The sequence below is a fragment of the Vanessa tameamea genome, chromosome 14, assembly GCF_037043105.1.
Source record: "Vanessa tameamea isolate UH-Manoa-2023 chromosome 14, ilVanTame1 primary haplotype, whole genome shotgun sequence".
Taxonomy (NCBI): domain Eukaryota; kingdom Metazoa; phylum Arthropoda; class Insecta; order Lepidoptera; family Nymphalidae; genus Vanessa; species Vanessa tameamea.
Window position 1 is genome coordinate 8,362,460 of NC_087322.1, and position 16,961 is coordinate 8,379,420.

General features: G+C 31.7%; 1 protein-coding gene across 7 annotated transcripts in view; it reads left to right on the forward strand.

Annotated features, from left to right (window-relative positions):
* LOC113398560 (protein unc-13 homolog B) overlaps nucleotides 1-16,961 on the forward strand; it is a 307,486-nt gene that overhangs the window by 244,338 nt on the left and 46,187 nt on the right. For 3 of the 7 annotated variants that reach the window (XM_064216953.1, XM_064216950.1, XM_064216952.1), the window contains exons 2-7: nucleotides 4,022-8,816; nucleotides 10,858-10,901; nucleotides 10,984-11,074; nucleotides 12,452-12,526; nucleotides 12,987-13,206; nucleotides 16,032-16,164. In XM_064216953.1, coding sequence (XP_064073023.1) covers nucleotides 4,281-8,816; nucleotides 10,858-10,901; nucleotides 10,984-11,074; nucleotides 12,452-12,526; nucleotides 12,987-13,206; nucleotides 16,032-16,164 — 5,099 coding nt within the window. In that variant the 5' untranslated portion in view covers nucleotides 4,022-4,280. Of the gene's footprint in view, nucleotides 1-3,678; nucleotides 8,817-10,857; nucleotides 10,902-10,983; nucleotides 11,075-12,451; nucleotides 12,527-12,986; nucleotides 13,207-16,031; nucleotides 16,165-16,961 lie in introns of those variants that run through there. The other 4 variants (XM_026637348.2, XM_026637350.2, XM_064216951.1 and 1 more) reach the window with 3 other exon arrangements.

Sequence of the window (16,961 nt, forward strand, 5' to 3'; positions counted from 1 at the left end):
AAAATGGAAGTATTCGATTTTACTTGGAACTTTCAATCCTAATTTTATTTTTCTCTACGTAATTACTGACAAGAAAGCATAATTGTAAACTATTACCACAGGTAATTTAAAATAATTGTGTAGTAATGATATTTTTTTAAATATACAGAATTAATCTATTCAAAATACTGTACTCTGTATTTTGAGTACACTATTATTTCTATCATTATGACACGTCGAAGAAATCACGGGCATTAATCAATATTACAATAAACTGAATTAAATAATGAATTAATAATAATAACCAGTAAGGAAATGTATCATCTCGTTAGTATCTCACTGCTATGCCATGATCTCATTATAATATCAAAATATCTAAATTTGGATATGTCTACTCATATGTATACGAACAGCACTCGAGGTTATGATTTATAACACTTGAGTTACTTCTGAGGAATATACGACATCTCATTTTTTATAATCGATTTGAGAGCTTTGGGTCTAGGCAGTAATACAAACTCAAACATAAACGGGGTAGTATTCTAGTATTGACTAATATATCAAAGATATCCGAATGACTACATTTCGAAAGTATTCTCATACATCAAAAAGGTCACAGCGTAGGGTGAGACGTCAAACGGGTTTATTAAACCGCAGCTTTGAAACAATCTAGTCTTCGGCAACATCTGGTCCCATGTTTGAACGGTTGCCAACAGCTGCATTTTCTTTCTCAGCCACCCTTCCATAATAATCTGTAGTCCATTTGTACTACATTGATGTGGCGGAACTTGGCAAGCGTTGTCTATATATTCAAAGGTGATTGGTACCTTTTCGGCAACTGAAATTTTTTGGCCAACTATTGTGTTAGTATTTTCAAGTGTGTTACAAATAAGATTATTTAGAGTCGTGGTTTAAAAAATGTTTACTTTCTATGTATGTCTATATTGTTTAGCTGATGTTTATTGTTTAGCGACCAAAGATATATTTTTCTTTTATTATATTTGATTTGATATTCAAAATTAGAATATTGTTTAACTAATCGATAATCACCCACCTAAGTAACGTTTATGTAAGGCCTCGTATATAAAAAACAACAAACAACGTTCCAATTTAAAATGCACCCGTGTATGTAATTTCATACAAAATCTTTTCGCTACTGTTATTGTTGTACATAGTATACGTTATTAGCAATTTATTTTTAAATTAATGGCGCGTTTCAGTCATATTTTACCTTTCATGACAGTGGATTTATGGTGGCGAGTCTCACGCAGGGTTCAGAAACTGCGAAACGTTATTTAAGAAAAACGAAACGAAAATCGACTAAACGTGAAATTACGTATTTTTTACAATGGAAAATGTACTTCAGATATAATTATCATAACTTTAATTGAGCAAAATGACATTGATATGCACTTAGTACAGAAAAAAATAATTGAAGAAAAAACAATGACGCTTAGTTTAATTTTTGTTCAGATCATTCAATAAATAGTGATTCTATATTTATTTTTGTTTTAGAACAATCGACAGCAACGGGTCTAATTCTGGAAAACTCGTCACGAATTAGGCCCATAATAGCTCTAGGCAAAGCTCGATTAAACGACTACGATTAACATAGAATGATCCCTAAGCAGTTATTTTATTATTAAATACTAGGCCGTTATCAAGAAACATACTGAAGAAAGTTATTTATATTCGATATTATTTATAAAATAATCTCAAATAAGTAACATATCATTAAGAATACTTCTACATCTTCATAACATATGATATACAATATTATATTAAACATTTAAATATATATCAGTTTTTGTTTTATCCATATTATAATATAAAGGATAGAAATGTTATTAGTAGGTAGGTTCACTAAGGAATTATCGATATTTTCCTTAAAAATGTATTTATTTTGTATAGTAATTAGGAAACAATATCAAAAAATTGTAAAAAAAAATTAAAAGAAATAAATATCGGTAATAAGTACATACAAATTACTCGCATTATCTATTTAGCCGTACCGTAAATAGACCTGACAAATAAAATTGCCTTCGAAAGGGGCAGTCTGCAACCAAGTAAATATAGCTCGACTGAAATGAAAGCATTATACATTATTTACTACCTAATTTCTCAACTTGCCTTTTCAGTTCAATTATTTTTACCGTAGCAGACTTATATGGCGTCTATTTTGGTTTAAAGTTTTGCTTACAGTTGGAAGTTGTATCTTATCGATTTGAAATACATGAAACATGCTCTTTACTTTAACAAGATTTAGAATTTATATTAATATTAACACTTTAGGATCATGAAAATAATAAATTACTCATGTAAAAAGCATACTACTATATATACGAGGACAAAAAATTAAAAGGGTGATTAAAATGTTACAAAGTATTTTATAGAACTCTTTTTTTTTGATACATTTAAAATTAACGAGTCATTAGTGCGTCCTAGTTGACACTAGGGTCTAAATGTGCAAGACTCACTGAGTTTTTATGTGTTTATCAATCTTAATAATTAATCTCGTGCTAGATGGTACAGTGGAATGGTGAGGGGCATTGGATATCGTGTGTATCCACCATGCTACTTTTGTTAGATAATATCAGAATACTTTTTTTATTATATCCTATACATATGGGTCACATCAAAACACATGACTGCGATGACGCATTAAAAGCGTCAATAAAATATAATTAATTACATTATTCCCTTATTAATTAAATTATTTCTTTGTATATTCCCTGTGAAGTAGACTACAAATCTAATTAGTGTTGAGTAAAAGTTCCAGTGGGTTTTGGCCAATCTCCAGCCATTTCAATCGGAGATTGCTATTCTAGAAACTTTATATCCCAGTTCATTGCCACTAATTTAGTTTGGTGTCGTGAGACGCAAGACAATTACTAAGGGATCACTTTGCATTAGTCGTAAAAGACCTTTAAATTGAGTCATCGACTAACTTGACTTAAAGCGTCCCTTAAAGCCCAGTTATGTCAATAATAATAATAAAAACAAATTTCAATTCATCAATTTACAGCCATGATTATACCAGCATTTAATTATACCATCGATAATTATATTAATAAAACATTACATAGCAACCCCAATGACAGCATCATATAGAGAGTAGTTACTTACAATGAATAGTTTTAATTAAGTATCAATTAAGTTCTAGAACTTCGTCTCGTAATGAAGACATTTCGTGTGGTCTCGTCATATTATAGGTGTGTTGATGAATCATATCGGATTGACATTCAAGATTCGTCAATAGAACAGAAAGTTGCAGATAGAACGTTCAATATATTTAAATAATTATCAACAACACTTGAATTCGATATTATGATTTTATGTTTTAATCATTCTATTCAAATGAATTATTCGCAATTAGTCTTGTTTATAGTGTAATTCCATCCGGTTTAGTATAACTTATCATAAATATAGGATGAAATGCATATTGACTGTTTGAGATTATTATACTTTGACATCGTTTGACTTATTGACATCAAATGTAGTACATAATATTTTTACATTTTGGAGATTTTAATGCTTTATCTTTTGCTGTAACTTTAGCCACAGGATGGCACGATAGTTTTACAACTTCTACAACGTCCGACTGATAGTCATGACAATAGTTTGAGATACATTTAAAATATTTACAAATTAAGTAAATAATAAATTACAATTTTCCTTATACCCTAAGCGAAGCGGTGGTTGAACCTGGTTATCTACCTAATTCATATCCCGTCCCCTCCTTAACCAGGTGACGCCTTCCACCTCTGAGATTTATATACTCATGTGGAATCTTACTCGAACCGCTTAGCTGCCTCGTTTAGAAACATGTCAACTCTTAAAACTAATATAATAAATTAAGTATTTTTAATAACTATAAAATATAGCTAATGAAAGTAGTTTTTGATATTTGACTAAAACAATATTGTTTACATGTTTCTATGAGGTTTATATCACTCCTTCTACTGGCTTGTGCATAAATCCGTTTATGAACAAATCAGTGTTAACTAGCAGTGGCACTGATACCCATTTTTGTCTTTTTCAGAAAAGTGTTTTACAGTTTTCAATATTAAATAGTATATTTTTGATGAAAGATAAATTAATTTAATTCCGTCTAAGTACAAAGTATACATAAAGTGTTGAAACGTTTTAATAGTTATAAAAGTGAACTAAAGCTAACAATATGTGTTAAAAATTAAAAGTGATAAAATGATCTTAAAAAGAACTGACCGTTACAAGGAACTGTTTTATGTGAAAAGTGTTAAAAGTAAAACGATATGGGATGAGTCATAGTGAGAGATGTTATGTCCAACCCACTGTCCATACAAAAGATGATGCACGAAATTCACGACAATGCTGGAGCAGGTGCAAACGACGTGATGGAGGAAAACGAGGGCGGTGGGAGTGGGGATGCCGAGGTCGATATGGACGATTTCGGCTCCCTCTCACTACCCCCCGATCTTCCTCCATATTCAGGCGATTATATTATCAGTGACTACATGGAACGTCTTGGAACACGTCTCAACATCTTGGAAACCGAACTAAAATATGCGTGGCGAGCTCTTGATCTACTTAGTCAAGAATACGTAAGGATGTGGGATCGATTAGAGAGGCTGGAGTCATTACTTGCTGATCAACAGGGTGTAATATCGACTCTTCTTGATTTTTACGCATGTCGTACTGTCACATCCAGAGATCCTATGTCCAGGTTAGAGGTAATCAGAGAGATATTAGGGAATGGTACGGTAGAGGATGGTATAGAAGAAGGCTTAGACATAGGAAGGAGTGCTGTACTACTTGACTCTCAAGAAGAAGCGATGGAATCCAATGAGGCCTTTTATAGAAGCTTAAATCAGGCTTATAGAGAAGATTTGGTGTGTGATGAAAATTCAAGACCACCTTCACAATTGGATATGATCTGGGAAGCACCAGAAGAAACTGATGTAGAAATTATACCCACTACATCACGACAAATTTATAGTGCCAGTGATTATAAAAATTACTGTGGATTACAAGGTGGACCCGGTATAAGTGAAAGAGATATGGTACACCTCTCTACCTTAAGTACAATAGATCAAATTACAGTAGATAAATTACATGAATTAGATAGGTTGACAACCCAATTACATAAAGATTCGAGAGAGTTAAAAGACTTGAAAACTAGACTTCTTAGTCCGGAAATAAAGAAGGCAGCAAAGCACGACAGAGATATTGAAGCTAAAACATTGGTTGAAGATGGGAATATCATAAACGAGCAGTTAAAAAGTATATATACTGGTGGTGACAACTGGGGTATTAATGACATGATGAAAAGTTTTGATGATTTTATTTTAACAATACCCAAAGAAAATACAATGAGAGACAAATCTCCATCAAGGTTGTCTCTTTCCGAACATTCGGGAACGGATAGGACTTTAGATTATTTGCCACCCACTTTATCTCCTCGACGAAAATATGTACATGAAAGAACAACAACAGAACCATATACAACCGTAACTGGGCGTTTAGCATATAGTTCAGCGGTAGCCAATGCTGAAATAGCAGCAAAATCGTCAAAATCACCCAGTGCAATATCAAGAGAGAGATTTGATTACACGCAGTATCAAGGAACCGATGCAACAAGGCAAAATTATTTTTCCACGAAAAGTACAACTCAAACTTTGACTGAAATATACAAAACAAGTACCGAACAACACTCTCCAGTATCTGTTCAAGATTTGTTTACTGTACCACCAGAAAACATTATAGAAATAAACTTTGAGGAAAATAGATTACGAAAATCTCCCAGTCCTCCGCCACCTGCACCTCCTAATGGAACACAACTATTTTCGTCAATCGATAATAACAATGAACTTTTGTCAGCTCACTCATCTATGTTAACAACAACAATACCAACAGAAGGTATGCGTTTAAGCCCTCGATCACCTAAATCTCCTAAGACCTCTCCAAAACACGTTAAAAGAGATAGTACAAATATAGTAGCAGCAAAATCTGATTCCGGACTTTCTTCAATGAGTGGCTGGTCTAGTTTGGAAAAAAGCCCTGGTTCCCCCAAAACAGGTAAAATTGGTCATTCTGTACATGACAGTCACAAGACTAGAATTTCTTCTCCACAATCTGTTCAAAAATTGAATTTTGAATTAGATTCCAAGCCGTACTTAGAAACACTTGTAGATTCATACCAGTATGAAGACAAAAGTGTCCAAAGAGAATATAACTTACGAAAAAGTGACAGCTTTAAAGACACTACTATAGATTTAAATAGGTTACAGGAAAAAATGGATTCTAGTTTTATAAAAAGTGATATTCCATATTCAATAACGGATGAAAATACACTTAATAATATAGAATATTATTACCAAAATGAAGCTCCTTCAATATACTCTGTGGCCGGAAATAGGCAACCAATTTTTACTACAGTTTATAGTACGCCTAGGGGAATGCTTTCAGAAGATAGACATTTTTCCGAGTTATTAGATAGAAATGAAATTACGGAGCCGGTTCCTAAGCAAATAATTGACTCTTATCCGCCTGAACCTAGTTACCATGCCCAAACTGTTGTTATTTCAGCTTCAAATGTAAATAAGAAATCTTTGACAAGAGCAAATACGGTTGGGCCAAACGATGTTCATTTGCATCAAAATGGATATAAAGCCCAGAATCATCGTTCTGGATACCCAACGGGAAATCTTACTGATGCATTGTCATATTATCCAACATCTACTCGATACGATTCTCCTAAACGTGTTTCTGTTGATGATCGAATATCGTGGCAAAGCAATAGATCACCAACAAGTTCAATGGAAACATCTAGTCTAAAATCTCATTCATTGAATATAACAGAAAGGAAGCAATTTCAAAATCAATTACAACAAGAATATTTTAAGCAACAACAATATGATCAACGAAATGGTAATGTTATGAATGACGTGCAAGATGATTATGATAAACAAGCTTTAGATCATAATATAATGAGGAAAGAACAATATGTTGATTCTACAGGCATATTGGTTTCGGAATCAGGATATTTATCAATTTCATCTAACTTAAAAGGAAAAACACATGATAAACAATCAAAAAAACCTAAAAGAACGTCTTCTTTAAAATCCGCCATGTCTTCTATGAGCCATTGGCTTCCGGATTTGCATTTACCAAAAAAGCATAGATCGCATTCTTTGCCATCTGGAGTAGATACCGTAGAACAGACTCAACAAGAAAAATCTTTAAAAGAAAGAATATTGTCGGCTCAAAGACGAAAGAAAAAATATCATTTAGTTGCATCAATGTCAGGGTTGTTGCAGAAAGCTAGACGAAAACAACAGGCTAGTCACCAGTCATTGTCTGATCCGGAAACTTCTGAAACGGAATGGTCAGGTGGCCGTTCGAGTGCTCAATCAGAGGATTCTGATAGTGTATTTTCTGATTCAACACACGAAGGAAACGTTTTTGCAAAGGTGCCACTAAAACCCAAGCAAAGAAAAGTTAATCACCAAGAAATAATTGAACAGCAACAAATGATTCAAGAGTTACAAAAGCAAGGTGCGGAGTTTCATGAAGGAGATAATGGTGAAAATATAATGGAAGAAACTGAAAAATTCCAAAGTGGAGTATTGCCACGGGATAAAAGTGATGATATTGACTTTCATTTCGCTCGTGTTAGTCAAATGAATCAAGGTAATATAACGGATTTGGAAAAACTGGATATTGATACGGATATATCAAATATAGATCCCTTTGAGGAGGAATTAAAAGATGATAATAGTGGACCTGCTTCTCTATTTGCAACCGTAGGTGACGTCAAAAAAGCAGCTGCTTCTTTAGATGAAGGATTGATTGAAAATAATAAACCATATAATGGGAGCTCTCAAGAATTCGCTGTATCAAGAGCGTTGGGCAAATATCGATTACGCAAATCTTCATCCGTTTCTGACGATCAAATATCTGACACCTCCCCACCTAAGGCTGATTCAGTCATACCTGAAGAGCCAAGTCATTCAGTAAATCAAAAAGTCAAAAAACCATTGAAAACAAGTCCTCCTGAAATTATCAGCAGCTCAGTTCCTGAAGAATCAATGGCATTTTCAGAACGTAGTCCATCTATTCAAAGTTCTCGAGGTATTCAAAATAAGTTTCAACCACGACAACAACAAAGCTTAGATATTCCCAATAAGCACGATGATGACGATAGTAAAAGTACTCATTCATGGAGAAGTGGTTCTCGTGTGTCTTCTAGACGTCAAAGTACAGAAGATAGCATAGATTCCGAAGATGAGTGGTATTGCTATGAACTAAAAAAATTAGAAGAAATGGAACAGCAGTCGCATCTGGAGGCAGAGAGAGAGAAAACATTGGAAGAAGAACCTGAAATTGAAGAAGAATTACCAGAGGAACCGAATGAAAATTTAAAAGAAAAAATGTCGTTTGTATTAAGGGAATTAAAACTCAAAACAGCTACGATAAAAGTAAAGTGTGATGAAGAACCTGCAGAAGATACATGGAAGGATGTGACAACATTTCCAGTAATAGATGAAAAAGCTGACAGCGATGTAACTCCAGAAAGAGAATCGGATGATGATAAATCGTATGCGGACTCGGGATCGGGTGAAACATCTGGCCCTGATAGCCCTGTCCAAAGTGGTGATGAGTTCGATGAGGATTACGATATGCCACAACCACATCAAGACCCTATCCCAACTGAACCAATTCCACAGCAAGATGCTCCAGTTGGTAGTAAATGGAAATTACTAAAAGCTTTAAAAGACCGTAAAGCCGAAGAAAAAGCAAGTGAAACGCCTGTCGCAACTACTCCGTCTACCGAAAAGGATAAAGTTAGCGCTGGTGTAAGTTATCTTATGCAAAAATTTCACGAAATTAGAGTTAAAAGCTAAGACATAAGCTCTTAAAGCGAATAAGGTAGTTGTTTAATACATATTATATGACAGCTTTCGAAAATGTAATAAGTTAGTTCTACAATATTTAGCAGAAAACAAAATAAATTGCTTAAATATTTATACACATATAGCAAACATAAATATAATGTGTTAACATAAATTAATATCAATACGTGTACATTTACGATACTAATTAATCTATTAATTGAAGATTTAATGTGTTAATACTAAACCATTTCCTTATCACTGATACGATATGATTTCAAGGCATTTGAAAAATATAATTGAAAACGTACTTAAAATTAAAGAACCAAATAAGCAAAGGTTGTGAATTTGATTTATTACTCAACAAATACAACGCAATTGATAGTTAATGTTATACATTCATTGAGTCTTAATATAGAAATAAAAATGCATTTACTATTTCAATAAGAATGTTCCTGCCAATATTGGTGTGTAATGATATTCAGGACGAATCTTCCGTTATTGTGAATTTAAATTTTGATCAATTATAAATTAATAATTTAGAAATTGAGCATTATTATTATAATATACATATAAAATCTGCCATAATTACTTGATAATAAATATGATTGAGGCAATAACTAGGTTTTACCTCCGCAATCCGTACTAAAGACTTTATACATTAATAATATTCTTACTAGAATTTTATAAAAGCTTTAGAAATATTCAACTTGAAAATGTTTTTACAATAACTCATTATTATACATTGCTTAAAGTAATCGTATAATTTAATTATAAAACTATTTGTAACAGTATAAAAATAACGTAGTCAGTATTAGATATAATTTAACTACTTGGTGTTTATTAATAGTTAGTGCCGAGCGCTAATTCACAGAGTAAATGAGAAAATACATATGTTCATTTATTATTATTAATGCTTACTACAAAAGTTCGTAAAGCATAAAGGTACAAAATTTTTCGCCGTCATATCACGTCATATCATAAAGAGAAATTCTTCTTTTTATTATAATCAAAATCAGAAAATGTCATATATTGCTTCTATTGATCACATAAATATATTTACTCATTAATAATAATATTTTAAAATTAATAAGCGCAAAACATTATTTATGAATACATAAATGGAAATGCTTTAAATGTCTATACAATTTATATTTGTATGTCATAAAATATAACATGACAGTTAAGAATGTTTGATTATTGAAGCTTAAAAGTGAAAAAAATACTTAGCATAACGTGTGAACTTGATTTATATTACGTATCGGTTAAATACATAAACATAATTAGTTTTTATTGCTGAGATATTAAAGTTCATTATTATACAATAAATTTTCATAAAAATCATGTAATGTAGCCTAGAATTAACATTACATAGGTCGTTCAATCAAATAGTTATCGACACCTAAAAAACTTAGAGGGCACTAAATGTATCGTTATTATATCTAGTAAAAATTAGATGTTACCTATATACATTATTCTCTGGCCATGGATTTAAATGATTATTAAGAGCATTTGCCATTATTAAAGACGCTTTCGTTAGAAGCAACATTATTATGGGACGCTGTAACAGATCCCGCTTTAGCCTAATAAACGTATTAATAAAACGTATTGCTTTTAAACGAACTTATTGGAAATACTATTAACAAATAGGTACTTCAACAGCTAACACATCTCCATGATAATTATGTTTAGTATTACTTTGTTAATAAGTTTAATTAAGTATGTTAGTAGTTATTAATTCTCCATTTGCAATTTTGTGATTGTCTATGATAAAATGTTCATACAATTCATTTTAAAATTATGACGACGTAGCTGAATTTTATAGTTGTTTTAATCCAGCTAACGTTTACAACAACAATTGTTTTTGGCGTAAGAAATGTATGGAAATTATATCTTTATTAATGTTGAAATTATTGTTGTTTTTTATTTTGTTATCAATAAATGTTAGCGTTTTGTTTTGTTTTTCTTTTTTTGTTATTAATTGTTATTTTTGTTTTAATTTTAGAATGGAACCGGCGGTTTCAACGAGCAAGGCGGCAGGGGGAATGGGTATGATTAGTTTTAGTAAATAAAGAAAAACAAAAACAATTTTGGCGGCGCTTTTAAACATTTTTTTTTTTCATTTTATTAGACACCCCGGGGATAATCCTTTCTATAGCAACATTGACAGTATGCCTGACATTCGGCCGAGAAGAAAATCCATTCCATTGGTATCGGAACTTGTAAGTAGCGATTGTAAATGTTTTGTGTTATCTAAAAAATCTAGTAAAGATCAAATGGAGCTATATCTTTCTTTCTTTGGCCGGTTTCAATTGACTATCTTAACATTACATGTTTCAAATGATAAATGGGGTCAGCTGTTTGCAAAAGGTAGATATTTGAAACTGGTCGTAAATGTTTACAGCTCGCATCGACGTGCGCTTCCTGATGCTTAGTAACATTAGGCGCGTAATAAATGTTTTCTTCTGAACGGGGAGTTTCTATATAATAATTTCTTAAGCGATTCACGTACAGATCTTCTAAAGCTGTGACTGAACACATTTAAATATATTTTATTAATTAATTTCGGATCTGTACGTGTATCGGTTGAACGATTTTTGTTGAAGACTTTCGACGGTCTATACAAACCCTTCTATTTTCTTTGATGTATTACTTTATATCTGTGATTTATGTGACTCCCTTCTAATGCTACTTGTGTAGGTGGTCTTTACCTACGTATTTTTAGAGGGCCTTCCAACACCAAATCACCTGCAAGATATAGTGGATATAGGGGTCACCTGAAATTTATAATAGTGTAGCGGAACCATATAATGCAAACGAAAATTCCTGATTAAAATTAATAATCTCATTGCATTTTACCCCTAACCGTGGACCCGCAGGTTCTCAAGGTATATCTCTCCCAATAACACTTTCTTCTATGCATGGAACTATTAAAATTTAATATAAATGCTTTTGATATGCAGTTTTTGTTAATAATTTTCTAGATAAACTGCTTTTGATTTTTAGTTTTTTCTTAAAGTAAGATACTGTGATGGAAATGATCGCCTCAAGCAATTGCATGAAACTGCTACATGGCTAATGACTTTTATTTCGTTGACTTTATCATTTAATGATGTAAATTCGATTGTTACAATTAATTAAAATTTTATTAATATGGATACAATTAACGCAGTGCACGAGCTTCATATTTTTTTTGTTTCCTACTCAAATATTTTTTGATAGACAACAGACCAAAGACCCGTTCACGTCGGGTGTCGAAGATGCCATTTTTTTATTCTGCATACATTTTATTTTAAAATTTGCACAAAATTAAAAACTTTTAAACGCATTTGTACCTACTTTGTTTCACGAAAAATCGTGCAAAAGTTAAACTTCGATTTTAGAATAATAGTTAAGAACTACATACAGGCTTAAAGAACAGCTTAAATATTATAGCATGAGTAGAATAAAGAAATCAACATACAAAATCAAATACTAGAAAGTGTTAAGAAAATAAATAATTATTCCACGTAGAACTAATATTTAAAGAATCAAATGAGACGTTTCGTTTGATTTGATGATTGTTTGGATGAATTTAAAGCAAATATTGTACTATATAGACGATGGCTGCCACAAAGAGGAACGCAGGTTTAACATCAGCGGTTCATCGGGCTACTTTGAATGATGAAGAATTGGTAAGTTACAATATTCTGACTCCAGTTGGTATTCTGTATTTAGAAACTCGAAACTAATTGTAAAATACGAGCCTGAAATTGTCAAATATATGTCTACATAAAATATTACATAAATTAAACATACATACATATATTACATACATACATTAAATATTGTCAACATTTTACGACTAATATACGAAATTAAATCTTCCGACTTCCGACCGACTTTATAACGTATAAGATTTAAGTGCTCAGTCGGATTAGAATATTAGATTTAGCTTGTTATTTCAAAAGCTGGCGGTTTAATTTGATTATTAGTAAATCTATTTAAATTTGGGTTTCTTATTAATAATACTTATAGTCGAAATGTTTTGGATATATCCACAACATTTCAATTACAAGTACTAAAGTATAAAGCGATAATCATTTTTATTTTACTCACTACGGGGGTGGATTTAATCTTTGAAGTGTATTACAGAAAATGCACGTTTACAAGAAGACATTACAAGCGTTAATTTATCCGATATCATCAACAACACCACACAACTTCGTCCTATGGACAGCTACGTCACCGACATACTGCTACGAATGTGAAGGCTTGCTGTGGGGTATTGCAAGACAAGGGGTCAGGTGTACAGAGTGCGGTGTGAAATGTCACGAGAAATGCAAGGATTTGCTCAACGCTGATTGCCTTCAGAGTAAGTTTTGGATCAAAATTATGACTTATACACTACGTAATATTGATAATTGGTTTTATTAATAATATATATCATATCTATTGGTATATAATATCAATCTAATTTAATTAATGATTCTGTTTACTATTATTGATATTTTCGTATGATGTTACGTTTATAACGTTCTTTCGAACCTTAAATATAACATTGACGAATCAAAAACCAATTTTCAAATAAATTGTGAATTTAATAAGACAATTAAAAAATAGTTTTTTTTGAGAAGAATAGCAATATCATACTTTAGATTGTAATTTGTTATTGTCACAGTAAAACACACCATACACTAGAAAGTCGACACAGGAACAAATTGAATGCGATTTACCTAATTGACGGACCCGTCCTCAATGCTAAGGTCGTTACATCATAAAGATATGTTCTACTTCGATGTTTCTACTTTTCTGGCAGCGGCAAAGCGCCGTTCTCCTTATTAAGTTGAAGTAGTGTCAAGATGTACTCGTAGCGGGTGACATCGTAGACAAGATGTTTGTTGCCGAACGACGCCGAACGCGATCACGTTAATTTAAAAGATTTTATAAATACTTTAATAGTCATAATTTTATTATTAATATTTAGAATCATTATACATAATAATAACAATTATAACTTTTATCCTTTACAAACTATAAGTAGTTATAAAATAATCGTTGAACAATTATTTCTCGCAACTATTAAAATATTTAAAAAAAATCTTAAACTCGTCATCACATATGACTAAATTTGTATTCTTTTAAAGGTATATTATAATATATCTCTTGACATAATTTTGACACGAAAGTGCATGAAGATAGAGCGGATGTTCAAAGAATATTCCGAACTCTTTTAAACTTAAGGAGCTTTGAACAGCACTTGACAGGTCATCTGACTTCTCAAGACCTTTGTCCTTAACGTTTGACATCAATTAAAATTTATGGTCAGTAAAATAAGTTTAATTATCTGTGCCCAGCTGGTGGAACTAAAATCAATTAGGACAAAAATTTCAATTCAATGATTTTAAAGTGAAATAAACTTACCAACACACAATTTGCATTTTTGTTAATGATGTAACGATCTCATGAGTGTAGTTTATTTCCTACGTATAATAAGATTTAGCAATCTAGATGACATCTTAATATAAGGTAACATTAATATTTGTTGTGTGTTTATTGATTGGTTCAACATTAAAATTGTCGTCGTAGTCTAAATTATTACTATTTACAACAAAGTTATGCATGATTTAAATTTCTGCATGATTGTCGGTGGCTATTTGTGAATCAACAGCCTAGGGTAATCATATAATTCTATTCAGGCCAATAACATTTTCACATTTTTTTAATACTTCGTCATCTGAATTCACGTGATTCAGGATACATGAATTATTATAATATTTTTTCCTATTGACGTTGTCTTTTAATTTTACTGTTTCCTTCTTTTATGTGTGACCTCATATAATAAAGCATGAAATCCTCCTACAAGAATATGGTCCTTTTTGCTTAATCGGAGTGCATGGCTATCGGTATAAAGTTCAGTACATTTTCAAAATTCAGATTCGAATAACATTCGTCTAGATTCACATTTGCACCATCATTTAGGCGGGCAGTCGGTCTAGTATTATTCAACTAAATAGTTGTTCTCAACCTTTTATTAATTTGGAATAAATAAAGTCGACTGCGCGTCATCGTCATAATAGTTTACATTTCAAAAGCATTAATAGTAAATACATTTACCTATTTAAACTTTCCATGAATAGAAATTAATTAATTGGTTTTATCATATTCTACGTATAGTATTCATTTACTTTTTATTTGATTATATTTTTTAATGTTTCTCATACAGTTTAATGTTATATAATAATCTTTTTATACAATTTTATTATTTTTAATAAAGATTATTGCTTTTCTTAATGTATATGTAGATAGTTATTTTCATAAAATATTTGAGATATTAATGATATGTTTTTGAAATGTATACTATAATATTCACTTAGGTAGGGATACCGACCCTGTCTGTTCCTCACGGGTGCCCCGCCCAGCGCCGAAACTCGTCAAGAGCCCTTGAACAGTATTTTTTTTAATTTTCTTTATATATTACTCAACATTCCACACTTATTTACACCGCTCGTTTTTTTAATAAAAAGAGATGCCTTCAAGCTTCGTGACACAAGCGCCCCAAGTGATAAAAATCCAAATTGTGCCTGTTAGCAATGTGTGCACGCAGTCCAAATTTCTGTCCACTTCAATATTATATGTGGTCTTAGTTTAATTTCTTACGTGTTTTTTATTTATAGACTTCCGCGTTTTATGTTTATTTTTATTATTAGTTCTATGTTATATTTATATATTATCTTCAAAATATTGCATATATCTATGCTGATATTCGTTAACAATGAGCACTGTGACAATATTTAAAATTGGATAAAACAAAAATACTTTTACAATTAAACGCAAGGGAATACCACTCTTGATTATCTTAACGCTATTTTCATCATTTTCTTTTGTGAATTATTGATATTTATTTCGTCCATCTTTATTGATAATACACAAAAAGTGATTAATGGTTACTTTGTAAATAGCTTTGGGATACTTTTTATTAAAAGGCGCCGTGCTCAGGTTTGCTCCGGCTGGCGCCGCTCTAGGTCGTCGACTTGATTAGATCCAACAGTAATCTAATCATTATATTATTACGGTTCTAAGTTGGAATCTGATTAGGTTGTGTCCTATGGGTTGTCGTAGCAGGCCTGACTGCAGGGCGGGGAGCCCTCCCGGCGCAACCCGCAGTTTTTAAGAATGGTATTTGCATCGCCTGAGCAGTGTGTTTCGCAGGGGCCGCTGAAAAGTCTTCCAAACATGGCGCCGAAGATAAGGCCAATTCCATCATCACTGCCATGAAGGAACGAATGAAGCAACGAGAGAGAGATAAGCCAGAAATCTTTGAATTAATCAGGTACATCAAATTAGGTTAGGTTAATATTGTGGTTCGGAACATTGAGACTTTGGAAGTCTTCGTCAATTTGCCTTAGTTTATTTATTATAATATTATTTAAATTATTATATATTTCTAGATTTAATTGCAGAAAAACCAGGTATTATGAAGCAGTGCCTTAAACATATAATATAAACAATTATTAAATCTTTTTTTATGGTCACATCATTCACCGAATAATTCAAAATGTGGTTTTCATATTCATATTAAATAGGAATAAAGTCAACGAATACTAATTTCATACTTTCTTATTATATATGTTATATATTATTCAATAGTAACCTTAAAACGAATTCATTTGCAAATGGATAAATGTCTGCAGGATCGCTTTATAAAAGGATATTTGAAAACGTGGAATGCAAAATTTTATTTTGATTTTTAATTTGTAACTGTTTTTATAAAAATATACATGTATGCGTGGTTATACATAATATGCTTGTATCATTTTCATTATTACTTCAGATTTGCCATGCCATGCAAAACCAAGCTAAATAGAGCTACAACCTTAAAGAAAATATAAATCCCAAAGACCTCTTTTGTCATATTAAATATCATATTAACTGGTATCTGTTGCGTTACCGCAAATTATTATACTTTAAGACATAGGACCAAGGTAATATATATCCAGCGGCATAGCCAAAGTGATTTCCAAGAATACAATATACTAAATCTGCTATTGGCGCTATTATTTTTGTTTTCGTATCAATCTCATGTTTATTTAAGGAAAGAAATACAAGTGTAATGTTTTAATTTACCAT